The sequence below is a fragment of the Miscanthus floridulus genome, chromosome 10, assembly GCF_019320115.1.
Source record: "Miscanthus floridulus cultivar M001 chromosome 10, ASM1932011v1, whole genome shotgun sequence".
Taxonomy (NCBI): domain Eukaryota; kingdom Viridiplantae; phylum Streptophyta; class Magnoliopsida; order Poales; family Poaceae; genus Miscanthus; species Miscanthus floridulus.
The window spans coordinates 15,581,993-15,597,335 of record NC_089589.1 but is presented as its reverse complement, the minus strand read 5'-3'; the positions used below and the strand labels follow the sequence as shown (position 1 = coordinate 15,597,335).

General features: G+C 47.6%; 2 protein-coding genes and 1 pseudogene across 2 annotated transcripts; 1 reads left to right on the top strand and 2 right to left on the bottom strand.

Moving 5' to 3' along the window:
* Positions 1 to 2,129: 2,129 nt before the first annotated feature.
* Positions 2,130 to 3,637, top strand: LOC136485977 (PAN domain-containing protein At5g03700-like; annotated as a pseudogene).
* Positions 3,638 to 4,553: 916 nt separating this feature from the next.
* On the bottom strand, positions 4,554 to 8,466 carry LOC136487738 (F-box protein At5g03100-like). The gene is made up of 5 exons (XM_066484837.1): positions 8,188 to 8,466; positions 6,889 to 7,894; positions 6,503 to 6,673; positions 6,269 to 6,422; positions 4,554 to 5,002 (listed from the first exon to the last, which is right to left on the bottom strand). The coding sequence occupies exons 2-5, from the start codon at positions 7,861 to 7,863 to the stop codon at positions 4,989 to 4,991; spliced, it is 1,314 nt and encodes a 437-aa protein (XP_066340934.1). The 5' UTR covers positions 7,864 to 7,894; positions 8,188 to 8,466; the 3' UTR covers positions 4,554 to 4,988.
* Positions 8,467 to 12,524: 4,058 nt separating this feature from the next.
* On the bottom strand, positions 12,525 to 13,674 carry LOC136487737 (proline-rich protein 4-like). The gene is made up of 2 exons (XM_066484836.1): positions 13,420 to 13,674; positions 12,525 to 13,312 (listed from the first exon to the last, which is right to left on the bottom strand). The coding sequence occupies exons 1-2, from the start codon at positions 13,610 to 13,612 to the stop codon at positions 12,651 to 12,653; spliced, it is 855 nt and encodes a 284-aa protein (XP_066340933.1). The 5' UTR covers positions 13,613 to 13,674; the 3' UTR covers positions 12,525 to 12,650.
* Between the last annotated feature and the right edge of the window lie 1,669 nt (positions 13,675 to 15,343).

The window sequence follows — 15,343 nt, the reverse complement described above, 5'->3', positions numbered from 1 at the left end:
GGGGCGGCCGGCCGGAACAGAGATGGAAGGCGGTGGCGCCATGGCCGGCGGCGAGCACTTCGCCGAAACTCGTCGAATCGGCGACTCGGGCCTTCATTGGTCACAGGAAAAACATGGGGAGCAAGAGGAGACAATGTCAAACTCACCAAGGTAGGTCATAGCGGCACAGAGCGGATGGAAGCAGTGCGCGGCTCGGCGAAGCGGATGGCGACGAGCTAGGGTTGCGGCTCGGCGGCTGCAAGCTCGGGACGAGGCATGGCGGCTTTGGTGACTTGATGGGAGGTGGCACGGTGTAGCCTACTATTTAAGGGGGGGTAAGCATGAGGCGCACGCCATCCGGGTGAGGACGGGGCTACAGCGGACTTGGGCGCGGCGGTGGTGTCCGACGCGGACATGAACTGGAGGTGGAAGATGACTCCGCTGATGCGTGGGCCCGGTTCGTCAGTGACTACGCGGGAGAGGAGTCGGGACACGGCCTGCGTGGCTTGCTGGGCCACCTGCTAGGCCTGCGGAAGTGGAGGAGGCGGGCCGTGGGGAAAAGCGGAGCTGGGCTGGTGCGCACGCTGGGCCGAAGGAAGGAGGGGGAAGCGACGGGGAGGAATGGTTTTTATAGTGGGCCCGAGTTTTGAAACTGAGTCGAAATCTGAAATATACAGACATACAGTTCATGCCACCAAAGCCGGATCGAATACGAACCCGTCGTCGATGCTACAATGCTGCATAAACGTGCATGCATCACCGCTGCTGCCCGCCCTCCATTGATCGATCACGATCAGGTCCGTGCGCACAAATCGCTGGCCTCGAAGCACGATGGGTGGACCTACGAGTTCGAAAGAAGCCAATGCCGAAGCAGCACACGTTCCTCAACAACCATCCGCCGCCGACGTCGCGGAGGCACCTCCCTCTAGCATGGACGACGTTGATGATGCAAGCATGGATCTGGATGATGTGGGCATAGATGGAGAAGAAGAAGATTATGATGATGACGATGACGATTATGTTAATGTACCAATGGTGATAGTGTTAGGACTCAGCATAGTGTTTGACTGTTTGTGGGCTCTGTTGGGCTCGTTTGTGGGCTGAGCCCGTGTGCGTGTCCGACCTAAAGGGATCCAAAAAAAAAAGACGGTCAGCTTCTTCTTATTCGACTGTTCAAGCTAGTCTGTATCAAGATTTCGACTGGGGAACTGATTGATTTTTATTCAATCTAGCTAGCAACATCCCAATGTCAGGCGGACTGATGATAAGCATTTGGTGTCAAAATATGCTTCTATATAGATAGATAAGAATAAAAACAATACACATTCTTTCAGCTCCATCTCCATTAGATCCCTTCAACGTCAACACGCAGATCGCACAAGCTGTGGCATCCTCAAATAAATTAGTGGGCTCTAAATTAATTAATCCAAGTAAACGCCCGCACAACACGAGGGTTTCATTCACCGGCTGGCAACATCATATCAGCTGGACAGCTGATGCACTCAAGGATTGTGACACCCGAATCCTTAACAATTGCCAATTTCTGCTTCTCAGGAAGTCAGAAACCGCCACAAATCCACATAGATCCACGAAGATAGCGATATCACTTCAAGATCAGGGAAAAAGAAACTAGTACAAGTTAATTAGAAGTAAAAACAATTAGTTGACTTTTGCATGGAATCTGTTAGTTGACCTTTTGCCAGTTCATACCAGTATACCACCACTAGGCACTTTGTTGCCAGTAGTTGCAACTTACAACCTGCAGACATTGCAAAGTTTTTGTTCATTCATGCATCTGAATCCTTTTATATTGGAGGGAGCCAATGCCTGCGTCCCCAAAATGCCTTTGCCAAAAATGTACTACCTCCGTTTTCGTTTACTTGTCACCGAATTTTTACTGTAGTAATTTTGATCATACGTTTTTTTCTGCAAAAGATTTTTAGATACGTAAGTTTTCACATATATGATTCTTTATTGAACATACTTCATTAGTGTTATATACATTGAAGTATTTAAGATTTTTTTAGAAGAGTAAAAAGTTGCTGACAAGTAAACACAAACGGAGGGAAGTACTCCTAGTATGCAATGCGCAATACTCTCTCTCCGATCCCAAACATTTGACCTCCATCGCGTCCTTTGTCTGCACTTCAATGAGGCGAGGCAAGGGCGACGATCCGGCGATCGCCGCCGCCGTTGCCATCGCCGTGCTCTGCGTCGCATCGGCGGTGCTCCTGGCCAACGGTGCTGCCGAGAGAGAAGAGCTGACAACGCAGCTGTCGAACGGCTTCACCGCGGCGCACGCAGCGGGCGCGGCGGTGCCGCCCAGCAGCGCCTTCGCGTTGGGCTTCCTCCGCGTGGGCGCGGCGTCGCTCGACCTCGCCGTGGTCCACCTCCCATCCTCCTTCCCCGTCTGGCGCGCCACGCCGGCCCGCCTCGGGGACTGGTCGCGCCCGGCCACGCTCACGTTCGACGACGGCAGCCTGGTCCTCACCGGCCACGACGACGGCGTGCTGTGGCAGACGGTCGACACCGTCGGCGACGTCGTCGTGCTGCTCGACTCCTCCAACCTCGTCGTGCGGCGGCACGAGAAGACGGTGCCGGAGTGGGAGAGCTTCCGCCACCCGTCCGACACGCTCGTCCTGGGCCAAAACTTCACGCGTTCCTCGACGCTGCTCGTCTCCGCGAACCGCCGCTTCTCGCTGCGGCTCGGGAAGACGTACATGGCGCTGCACATGGAGTTCTACGGCGGCCGGACGACGCCGACGTACTGGCGGCACACGGCGCTCGAGGCGCCGCCGGTGGACGGCACGGAGCCGCCGGTCTACGGCCGCCTCGACGCCCGCGGGTTCTTCGGCCAGTACCTCGAGGGCGGCGGCGGCGACCAGAGGGTGGACGTGATGTCGTTCGACACGTTCGTGCAGAACCTCACCGGGGCCTTCCGGCGGATGACGCTGGACGACGACGGCAACCTCCGCGCGTACTACTGGGCCAGCGGCTCCAAGGCGTGGACGTCGGACTACAGGGCCATCTCGGAGCGGTGCGAGCTGCCGACGCCGTGCGGCGCGTACGGCATGTGCGTCCCCGGGAAGGCCCAGTGCCAGTGCCTCGACGACAACAGCACGAGCGCCCCCGCCGCCGCCGACGCCCCGTCGTGCCACGCCGAGGAGACCGCCGACCTGTGCGCCGGCAGCGGACTACAGCAGCTGGGATTCGACGTGGTGCGGCGGAAGCGGGTGTCCGTGGCGTACAAGGAGGAGCTGCCGTTCGAGACGAACAGGACGGCGGAGGAGTGCGAGGCGGCGTGCGCGGGCAACTGCAGCTGCTGGGGCGCGGTGCACAGCGGCGCGAGCGGGTACTGCTACCTCATCGACTTCCCCGTGGAGACGCTGGTGTGCGAGGCCGACGACCGGAAGGTGGGCTACTTCAAGGTCAGGAAGCCGACGCCGGCGTCGTCGCCGGGCATGTCGCCGGGCGTCGCCGCAGCGACGGCGGCGCTGTCGCTGGTCCTGGTCGGCCTGGCCATGGCCGGAGCTTGCATCGGGTACCAGATTCGGAAGAGGAGGAAGCGGAGACGAGCGGGGATGGAGCAGGAGCTGGTGGGGGGATGTACAAGGATCTCAACTCCATGGACAGCTCCAACAATTCGTTCAGGGCATGAATCGACTCGACGGGATCAATCGTGCAACATGAGGTGGATCCGAGCTCTCCTCCTTTCTGATTTTTTAGAGTTCGGAGAAGAAAAAGCATTCCACGGCTTGGAGAACAGAACGAACGGCGGCAGATACAGAATTACAGATACAGCCAGCCATACATACAGGGAGGGGGCCAGTGGTCAGGAACTCAGGATTGCTTCAGGCACTATACAGCCTGTTCGCTTGCTCGTAAACGATCGTAAATTTCCAGCCGGGAATAGTATTTTTCTCTCACACCAAACCAGCCAGCAGTAAATAATCCACGATACGATACGGCCTCCCGAACAGGCTGATAGTTGTTTCACCTACCTTTTGATCTATTTCCAGTTTGCTGGAACAGTTCTTGCGCTGGTTCTTGATCTATGTACAGATTTTTCTTCCCCATTCTTTCAACTTTTTCTGTATGTCTAAAATATATGCACTTCCAGGTGCGAGTTGGGATCGGCATTGTTTTGGAATTCCTGCCAATACATGCCACTACAAGATGTGTTGTATCGCCTGCCAAGTAATTTGATAAAAATCATGCTACCTAACCGTGCCTCAGGGGCTGGAGCTAGAAATACATCTTTTTCTACATTTTCCAAAAAAAAAAATTTTGAAGCATTCCTGGAAAACTCTTCTGCTCTGTTTTCATAATGCTGTCCTCTAATGCAGTGTGCCATTGTTGGCTTCGATTTTCACAAACCTGAGCCAGCCCAAGATCTTCTATAGCCATTGCGTTTTCAACTCTGCCAGGAGGCTGCTACCAGCCTACCATAGTAGTCCACAGACCACCACTATTTACCGCTCTGGTTTCTTTAAATTTTGATGCAATTAACATGCGCTAGAAAAGAATTACTCGTTGCATAATGTGCAAAGCTTTCAGGAAATAAATTTGGCAAATGACAAATTAGACATGTCACCTTTTCTTTTCCAATCTTGCTACCAGATGTCCCATCGAATCATTGCATGCAACAACATAGAGAGATGAACAGATTATGCTAAGAGAGGTCACCTTAGTAGCACAACACTAAACCAAAGTACATATGCTAATGGGACATTAATTGGTCCAGACTGTCAAACAAACCCTCATGATCTCAGTGACGAAATAACAGTGACATGATATGCTAGATACAACTAGATATTTAAAGTTCCAAACAATTTGTGCTCCCATTTTTTGCACATTCATGTAACTAGAAGTCTATGACTGAACATAACACGCCCAATTGCCTCTGTACCAGAGGTGGCAACTTTGTTGCTGAGAACTTTAGCATTGCACTTCCTAACAATGTAAGATAGTAGATTCCTTGATACCTCAAATGTTCCTAGAGGCTCATTTCAGAAACCAAAACCTGTACAAAAATGGAAGGCAAATTGAATTCAGAGTTCTTTTTTTGACCGGAAATACAACAGGGGAGGCCCCCACTGTTAGATTGTTGTCTATAAAAACAGAAATTCAGTTACTAGACAGAATCTTCAAGCTACAGGAACACATTTCCCTGAATAGGAAATTCACTTGACCAACATTCTGCCCAATCTGATTGACATGCTCAATTAACTTACAATGGATCAAAACAATGACTAATTGTTTAAAACATAGTTTTCTAACCATGATGAACTACAACAATTTCAACTTTGAACTATAATACACCTAGGTAAACTACCCTTTAAGAAGAAATGCAGAGCACACATGTTTTCTAAACACTGAAAGATTGAAGTTCAAAAGAGAGAATATTTTTATGCTTGTTTTTTAGGTCCAAGAAATATGACGGGTAAAGAGAATAAAAAAAGAGGACATGTGTTATTCTAATATCTGTGTAAACTGCAATCCTTGGAAAGTACAAAGACAAATCAAAACAGAAAACATGTGGGGATACATGTTTCTACCCTCTTGAAGGATGGTAAATCAAGTGCCCAAGGAAACTGAAATAAAACTTAAATAGGAAAATTAGATCTGACACATTACTATATTATCAGAGAACACTATTAGTGATATATACACTATGAGCATACTTCCACAAATAAACAGAGATTGAATAATGAGGCACCAACATAAAGATATATAAGCAATGATTGAGACACATATGAATAAGTTGATACATGTAGGAGGTGAGTAAATGTATGCTTAATCAACAAAACTACAAAAGTATGGAGAAGCAATAGTTTCATGGATAATCAAATGCATGAATGAGATTGTGTAAAGAATTGAGTTAGAGCTGCTCAATCACAAAGGTGTATAACCGATCATACCTAGGGAGCATTCAAGAAAATGGGGAGGCTGCAGGATAATATGTCAATACAGTTTGTGATTGCTTAGAAAAATTAAATGTTGACATCTGTGTTATTATTCGGTACTAAAAAGCAAGCCAAATATATGGTCCCAACAAACCAGTTAGGTCATCTTTTGTCAAAACTAATTAACAGCTCAAACAGTCCGAACTATTATAGAAGTCTACTTAATATATCCCAATGTCTATGCAATAGAGTTCAACTTCGATAACTCCATGTATAAATTTCTGATTTTATCAGCCAACTAAATTTCTATGCAGGGCAGGGGGCTCCTTTGTCAATAAATCTAAGTGAACATTTAAGAAGCGTAAAGTTGCAAGTTAACTTACATATGCCAAAGGTGCGTAGGGGCTCCAAAACATTGAGAACACTTTCATCAACAATCTGACACTTGATTTTGACTATGTTAAGGTATTCTGAAATCTTAGCTGATCGGTCCATCTGATTGATGCTTCCTTTCATCTCCACTTCATAGTTAGGCCCCTGTAGTGGACAAAAACAAATTTCCAAGATCAATATGAAGTCTATAATATAAAACAATTTCATGTTTATATAGTATGTACCTCAGAAAAAAGTTCAAGAGTGAGCTCCTCAAGAACCGGTGAGTGTTCAAGAATACGAAGTAATAGATTGGCATCATCAGGAACACACCAATATTCATTGAGCACCAAGGTCTTTAACATGCTGAACACAGGGCACCATCTTAAATCCCATTTGAAAAGAATCTGGGGCAACTGCATGCAAAGACGATAGAATGATCTTCATTCTGAGCTTATGGTTTGAGTTTAATAAGCATAGTTGGTGGCACCGCATGCAAAAGCCAAATCCCGTCTAACTGGCATCTATCAACTCCCAGCAATTAATGCTGTAGATAATGCTTTGGAAATAAGGTTATACTCGACTCGTGAAGCTCTCAAATCAATATAATTAAGGAAGAGTGTAAGCATACCGTGTCGGATGTATTACAAGTCAACAGCAAACTCTTAGCTTTTGATAAACTCTGAAAAAGCACACAACTATAGCCGGTGCCACCACGAGAACTGTCACACAACTCACAAAGACAATCTGTGATGTCTGGTTCAGATAGCATAACGCAGTAATCCCCACAGTCATCTGTTATTCGGACAGATGCCTCCACCAGTGATGGCATGCTGACAAGCCTGGGAGTCAAGTTCTCAAGGCCATCTAGGCGCAGTGAGACCAGATTTGGCGCATAAATGCAAGTGCGATTGCGAGTCTCTAGAACACCAGTGAACATGAATTGATCGAAGTCATCAGGGAAACGGGACTGTGTGATGCTTAGATGCTTCAGGGAGTAAGATGAGATGTTCTTGACCGTCGAGAGATCACAGTGAAGCAAATCCAGATATTCCAAGGCCGGGCAGCTAGAGAAGTCAAGAAAACTACTGTCGACCCATACTCCACGCAGCTCTAGCCTGGTGAGGTGCTGGGAGACGAGAGGCAGATCGTCTAGCTTAAGATAGCTATGCCAATGGATACTGAGCATGAACTGCCTGACTTTGCACGATATAGCGTGCCAGACCCAGAAGTTGACGCGTGGCACGTCATCGTCCTGGAACTCGCCCAACCTGATGTCGCAAGTGTCAAGCGGTGAACCTCCACGGAGGAGGAGCAGGCGGTCCACCAACTCCCGGTGCTCCTTCACCGGCGGCGAGGCCTGCTCTTCATCACCCGGCCAACCAAGGTGCAGGCCTGGGCCATCACCCAGCCACCCAACGCGCAGGCCTGGGGCGGACCTCCAGAGGTAGCGCCAACGGCGGGCGAGCACGCACGTCTGCACGGCCTCCGGCGCAGGCACGAAGCCGACGATGTGCTCCAGGACGCCGTCAGGCAAAGCGTCAATGCTGCCTCCGCTGCTGAGAGCTGGAGGCGCCGCTCTCTTGCTGCTTTCCCCAGGATGCATTCTGTCGAGCAGGTGGCCGGCGTCGAATATGCTGGAACAAGAATCGATTAGCAGATGCGAAGGGGTGCAAACCAACAGGAGGAAGAGGAGGCTTTGATGCGTGGCCACCTCGCCTCACAGCCACCGCCGCCAGGCCGGCCACCGTCCCCCGGCTACCCCCCTAGGGCCCGAGGACACTGAAGATTTCCCCAAAGCTCAAAACCTAACCCTATGCCCATCCGCCCCCGCCGCCGCCCGCCGCCCTCCCTTAAGCGAGGGGCCTCGCGAAGACGACGTCGTGCACTGTTGCCAACGCACGCTTGTTAATCAAAGATAGGGCCTCACCTCGGCAGCTGCCGCAGCGCCGCAGCGGCTGACTCCCGACCAGCGCCAACCTTGGGCGTTGATCTTTGAGGAATCAACAGCGAGGAGAGCTTGTGGAGTGGAGTGGCGGGGAGCCGGGGGAGGGCTCCGAAGCAGGGGTGGGGAAAGTGGCCGGAAGACGATCAAGGCGAACAAAGAAACCGGCCGTTTCCATGACACTACCGGGACACAGACATGTAGGCCCACATCTTTTTGCTGAGTGGACCCGCAGGTCAGGGGCTGCAGCTTTGTTGTGAGCTTCGGCCTTTCAGGGCGTCCATTCCAACGCGTTCACTGCTCTGTTCACCTTGGCCTTTGCTGCTCCCTTCTCACGTGCACGACGAGTTACTGCTGCTCCGTAGAGTGTTATTTTTTAGTTTAACTAGATCGGTAAAATATAGAAAACCCTCTAACTCGTGCCCCACATGAGAAGATCTTTTTTTTAATGTAATGTCTGGGGTGGTCATACACTCGCAGCTCTAGTTTTTAGATCGGTAAAATATATTAGGAATATTTATATCTCTAAATAAATTTATTATGAAAATAAATTTTATGATTCATCTAATAATACTAATTATGCATCATAAATACTAATATTTTTATATATATGTTTAGTCGAAGATATAAATGCTTGACTTCTCATGAAATAAGAATAACTCTCTATGTTGGAGGGAGGGAATATTTCTCAATCAAAAGAATGAAAAGAGTCTACTTAGGTCCCGTTTGGAGGAGCTCCGGAGGCTCTGGCTCCGGCACTGTTCATGTACTGTAGCACGGAGCCGGCGGAGCTCGGAATCGTGGCTTCGCCGGCTCCTCCTCTTTCTGGCTTCTTCTCAGTTCATTTTTGCGCCTCGATTTTCGAAACGGCTCCTGCTACAGTGTCGCTACAGTACCGCGGGTGAGGAGCCGGAGCCGCCAGGAGCAGCGCCAAACGCGTCCTTAACCTGCTCAACTGTGTACTTGAAGGTTTTTGCGGCTGATAAATCGGCTGATGCTGTTTTGTTGTGAAAGAAAAACATTGTACCATGGCTGATAAGCCGAGCTAATAAGTTCAAGCGAACATGCAAGTCTTTTGCACCTTAAAAATATTCAAAACCGTCTAAATAACCTCTTGATGCGGCTTTGAAGGTGGCTTCACTAAAGTGATATATTTAAAAATCTAGGTAACCCCTTAACGTATCAACGGTTGACTAGTAAACCATAAACTATAAAATGTGATATTATAGGACGTTTGGACAACATTTCCCGCCATAATGGTCTAAGTACTCATGCTTGCATGTAGACCCATTTGTTGCTCCACCTCCCTAGTCTTTTTTAGGCTAACCTACCACCCAGCAAGCAGCACGTGACATCTTGTCTCTTTTTCCACCTCTCAACACTAATTGATGGCACTAAGCTCAAGTACCATGCTTGCATCCTCGTCATCTAGCCCCTCCTACATCCTCCATTTGACCCTCCTTCAGTTCTTTAGGTAGCCATAGGAGGAGAAAGTGAGAACGGAGGCAAGGATGTGAGAGAGGCTGGATGACAACGGCACATACGCAATGCATGTGCTAAATGTCATTGAAGAATGCCATGAGGTGGAGCAGGTTCATCAAAACGGTGGAGAAAGCCTGAAAAGATGGCCTATGTGCAAGCATGGGTGCTTAGATCAGTGTGGTGAGATACTATGTCCAAATGGTCCTACAAAATCATCCTAGGGTTATTTGAACATTATTAGATGCTTTAAGGCTAAAATATCAGGTTTTATAGTTGGAGGAGTTATATAGTCAACTCTTGATATGTTATGGGGATATTTAGACTTTTTAATAAGCCACGTCAGCAAAACCACCTTCAAAACTTCCTTAGTGGGTTATTTAGACAATTTTCAATAGTTTAGGGATAAAATTTGATAAGATTTGTATCTACAAACAGTGGCCAGTCCAGAAATAGTACAATTCTAGGTTTTAAATTAGTCAAATTTTCTTCAATTTGGTCAACTTTATAGAAAATAGTATCACCATTTATATCGAACCAACAGAGACCCTAAATAATAGAATTCTAGAAATTTTACTAGTCATACATTAAATAATATATAATAAACAACAAATGACGATATCAAATCAACAAGCAATATATAGAACATTGAGGATAGAAAAATACCAACTAAAAAACATCTGATAACCGAAAGATCATACTCCCTTTGTCCCATAAAGGATGCAACAATGGGATTTGTGCAAGTCACTATGGTGGATTGTGCCCATGTGTGGATGAGTGATGAGTGATTGTCAAGTGATGAATCGAGCTTTAGTTTAGCGATGAGACTAACCATATATAGCGTGAGTAGTGGTGTATGCAACATGTCTATTGCCTTTGTGTTGTGCATGTGTTGAGCGTTGAGACGGTCAACGACGGTGGAGAAGGTCAAGTGAGTTCATGTTGATAAACTAGGAGCGGTGAAGGATGGACATGGAGGCTTGGATCGAGGAACCGAGGGCCAGAGGATGGACCATGGACTGCTAACACTTGGCAACGTCGACAAGCAAGTGTGCATGCAAAGACGTAGTAGACTGTGTTGATTGAAGTCAAGATGGTGGTTGACCAAGTCAAGGTGGGTGTGCGAGGACTTGGTGATTGAGCAGTCGAGGACGAGTGGTGACATGTGTCGAGATCGTTGAGGAGGCGTAGCGGATATGCGACTCCAACTGGGTTTGACAGTTTCGGCCCCAAAACCGCGAGTGGCAGATACAAGATCAAGAAAATATGCATTGTCGCACTTCTTCTTTACGAGACTGCATATCATTGCACTTTGATATGAATTTGGAACAAGTTGTGTATGAACGAAATCTTGTTCTTAAGCTTATGACTATTAAAAAGTGGCGTAGGCTTAACTTGGTTGAAAAGTAAGACCGACAAGGCATATAATTTCTTGCAATTTATATTTTATTGCTATAATGTATAATCGATATAACAGTTTTTCAAGAGCCAATAAAGTGCACAAAAAATTTAATGTTTTCAAGTATTAAGGCAGCTAAGAAAGAGAGACCATACCATGTAATAAAACTACTAATAGGATTTGAACTTTTGTTTCTGCTTAAAGTACATTGTATATGTATGGATGCGAGGTCCAACTATTTTCTAGAATGGCTTGTATGAGAATATGCTCGTATATGAATTATCTATGATGTTCATTTAAAGAAACATAAAAAACTCAAAGCCAGAAATTTGTATATCTCATCAAGAGGTATAACTTTCATGCACAAAGTATCTTTATCCGACATCATACAAGAGAGATATGATTTTCTAAGGCGACAAGAGCTGGTACACGATTAATATGCTTCTAAAACTTTATATTATTTTTTGAGCATCTTAACGACTTCAAATGACAAACACACAAAAGAAGAATTTGTAGATCTCTTTGAGAACTACAATTTCTATATACAAAGCATCTTTATCCGACACCATACAAGAAGATGATTAATATACTACTGAAACTTTATTTTTTTAGCATCTTAATTATCTCAAATAAAAACTAAAAACTAGAATGTTGTAGATGTCATCGAGAGCTACAATTTTCATATAAAAATCATCTTTGCCCTAGGTTATATAGAAAAAAGGTATGATTTTTTTTAAGGTGGAGCTTTGTCGCTGACATGTGGATTTTATCTGATCCATGTAAGCGTTGAATTGGCATGTCATGTAAGATAGCGGGTCAGGTAAACGCCTGTTTAGATCTAGATGAGACCTATTATAACTTCATAGAGCCATAAATGCATTTTAGGACTTTGAAGACCTAGATAATACCTCAAGACAACGTTGAGAACCGCTGATGAATTTTTGTCTGTTTGAATGTGTTGGGCGCTATATGTCTATAGAGAGAGAGAGAAAGCAGGGCAGAGACATGACCAGTGCTGCTGCCTCTAGAACCCCATATATCCATAAGAAAACAATAAGATAAAAAACAAAATCCAATTTATTTTTAGAATGTTTAGCAACTCTTTTCTAATCTACCATCTTCATTCTAGCTTTTCTGGCTCCACTGCTAAGAGTTTTTTTTTTGGTACTCCCTCCATTGTAAATTTTTAGTCGTTCTGACTTTTGGATACACACAACTTTTGTTATGCAACGTTGCAAGTAATGTGATCGAAGTCACGAGTCACGATACAACCTCTGGGGCGACTAAAAGGGCTAGTTCATAGATTTTTTGTTCGGGATGTGCTTTTTGAAATATTGGTTTTTCTGTTAAAATTAAACAAAAATCTGAATATGGTGGGCTCCGTCCCACCCGTCAGTGATAAAGAAAAGTTACGGTGAGGTTGACTAGAGAGAAGATTAAGTACTAAACATGATACCAATCAGGGTAAATACAGCTCAGGCCGGTTGACGAACAAGAAAATTACAGTTGACGGCAGTACGTAGGTGCGTGTAAATGTAAAGGGCAACACAACTCCAACTAGATGTTTTCCTCAGGGATTCCCCGGGCGTCGGTTCTTGGAAGCGGAGGCTGGCGGTACGCCAGGAAACCCCGGGGGGAGAAGCGGCACCGGCACGGGGGGAAGAAGCCGCGGCGGCGGCGGCGGTGGCGGCGGGTTAACCAACGGCGGCAACAACGGTGGTATTATCGACGACGGCGGTGGCTGTGGGACAAGCGGTGGCAGGACGGACGGCGGAGACGGGGCAGGCAGGAGCGGCGGCACGAGAGACGGCGGGGCCGGCGTGACCGGGTTCGGCGGGATGGGCACGCCGCCGATGTTCGGTGGCTCCGGTACGAGCGGGAGCGGCGGGAAGAACAGGCCCTTCTGGCTGCAGAGCTCCGGACGGACGGCGAACGCGCCGGCGGAGAAGACGCGAGCGCCGCCGCCGCCGCCGTCGTGGTGGTGGTGGTGCTTGTGGTGGGCGATGAGATGGAGCCCGCGAGCGGAGCTGGTGGCGGTGGCGACGCATGGCGGCGCCTGAAGGAGGTGCACCGCCACCGAGCAGGACGTGATGGACCGGAGCTTCTGGCTGCTGCTGCTGGGCTCGTGCTGCGCGAGGTGGACGTGGAATTTGCCGCTCCGGTCGGTGACGACGTCCTTCCGGATGACCGGCCGTCCGTTCCCGTCGTGGCAGCGGACTCCGACCAGGGTGCCTGCTTGAAGCCGTAGGCCCGTGCTACGTGTTAGAGAAGCAGGCAGACAGGCAGGCAGGCTTAAGCCTCAAACATTGTCATACGGTGAAAGCAGGTTGCATGCGCACCTGAAACGGCGGTGGCAGCCTCGGAGCTGCTGGAGTGGACGATGACAACGGAGCCGACGACGGTAGCGGTGGCGGGGGCAATTAGTACTGGGCGAGCGTGCTTCCGGCCATGGTGGTGGTGGGTGGCGGAGTAGCAGTGGAAGCAAGAGAGCTGCACCAAAACAAGGAGGAGCAACCAAGAAGTGCTGTTCATTGCAGCGGGGCTAGCTGTGGTACCTCCTAATAGCTATCTTCTCGTGCAATGCAATAGGAGGCGCGCCGTTGTATTGTATTTATGCATGACGCAGTAGAGGAGATGTCGATTTCTTGTGTAAATGGACGTAGGCGATGAAGACACGTTGTCGTCGTCGGATTTCGTTGGAAACAAATGCGCGCGCGGCGAATAATGCAGGAATGGACTTTGTTCGCTCGGCAATTTACGCAGGTAATATAGTCGTAGTAGTATAGATAAGTAAATCCACACGCCGCACAATGAATAATTAGCTGATATGCAACTTTTAATGCCCAGTAGTACCTTCTGAATTCACCTCACAAAAAAAATGCTCGTTGAAACATAATGAATTTCGTTTTGTCATATGTCGAACTATTTTAATTAAGTTCACCTAAATTTAAAGAAGAGGGTATTAGCATTTATGATATCAAATAGATAAATTATTAAAAAAATTTGCATCTTATCATGTTCATTTTTAATATCGTAAAAGTCTACCCCACAATCGAGTGTTTTAAGCGGTTCAACGCTCGATTATTTCCAGCCGTAGGATGAAGCCGCCCTGCCCATCTGCCTCGTCTCCGGTGGCTCCCCGCCATCGGATCCGCCTCTACCCCACCGCCGCGTTAATCCGGCTTCGCTAGGGCATCACCGTGACTCCCCCGCCCGTTTCCTACCCAACCGCCTTCCTCCACCGCCCGGCCAACGGCGCAACCGCTCCGCCGCCCCCGCGCCTGCCACCACCGCCGATCTGGCCTTCCTCCTAGGTTTTTCTTCTATGTCTACCGGAGTTGGAGAAGGAAGGCCACTCAATCTCAAACCCTAACCAAGCTAATCGCAGGGCAAGAGCTTGAATCGGGACGTACATAAAATCGAGTGTTGGATTGCTCCAAAATAACCGAGTATCGTTTAGCATTTCTCAAAAATTACCATTGTTTCTATAAAATCTTGTGAGAGTTATGATGATCGGACTTAAGATAACTTATATTAAAGTTCGCTGTATTTTGCTTGTGAATGGTGCAGTTTTAATAATGTCTCACCTCTTACGAGGAGAATGGTAACGTTGTAGGCTAGTATGAACGCCGCAATAGAACGCATGGCCTCAACGTAGCCACCTTGCATCGTCCCTGATACTGCCAAAGACACGCGTAGACGAATGGGACGACGACGAAGATGTTTTTTGGGAGGTTCTGAGCCTTGTTTATCTCTGCCTCTGCATTCTGCGGCCTATATCGTTTCATGCCCTGGTTTCTGGCGTTTTCTGCCCTCACGTTCACGGGCTCTTGTTGCAACGTACTATCACTATCATATCCTAGATAGGATTATAGCTCTATAGCAGTCGGCAGGGAAAATTTCTCTTTTTTGATAAAAGAGGAGTCGGCAGGGAAATGCTCATATACATATATATATATATTATAGGCATTGACGGCCATAGAGAGAGAGAGACTTTTTTTTTTATCGACGCCCTGACCTGATCCATCATACGTATAACAACAGAGTTCATATCACATCGTTAACACAATTATTCCAGTTATGCGAGCGAGATCGAGCGATGCTCGCTTCTTCTATGTAAACAGATTAACAGACAATCCGACATCACACGTTACACGTATGGTGGCTCCTTTAGATCATTATCTTTTTAATCTATTTTCACAACTTGTTCTAAAAAATATGCAAAAGTATAGATGCTCAAATGGATGGCCCGCCCGAGCCCAT

Bases quoted from the DNA above. Each gene is read 5' to 3' on its own strand.
- LOC136487737 (XM_066484836.1), bottom strand. From the start codon at position 13,612: ATGAACAGCACTTCTTGGTTGCTCCTCCTTGTTTTGGTGCAGCTCTCT. The intron at 13,313-13,419 runs GTGCGCATGCAA...GGCTTCAAGCAG, and splicing joins GGCTGCCACCGCCGTTTCAG to GCACCCTGGTCGGAGTCCGC.
- LOC136487738 (XM_066484837.1), bottom strand. From the start codon at position 7,863: ATGCATCCTGGGGAAAGCAGCAAGAGAGCGGCGCCTCCAGCTCTCAGC. The intron at 6,674-6,888 runs GTATGCTTACAC...CTTTGCATGCAG, and splicing joins CTTGTAATACATCCGACACG to TTGCCCCAGATTCTTTTCAA. The intron at 6,423-6,502 runs GTACATACTATA...TGTCCACTACAG, and splicing joins CTCTTGAACTTTTTTCTGAG to GGGCCTAACTATGAAGTGGA.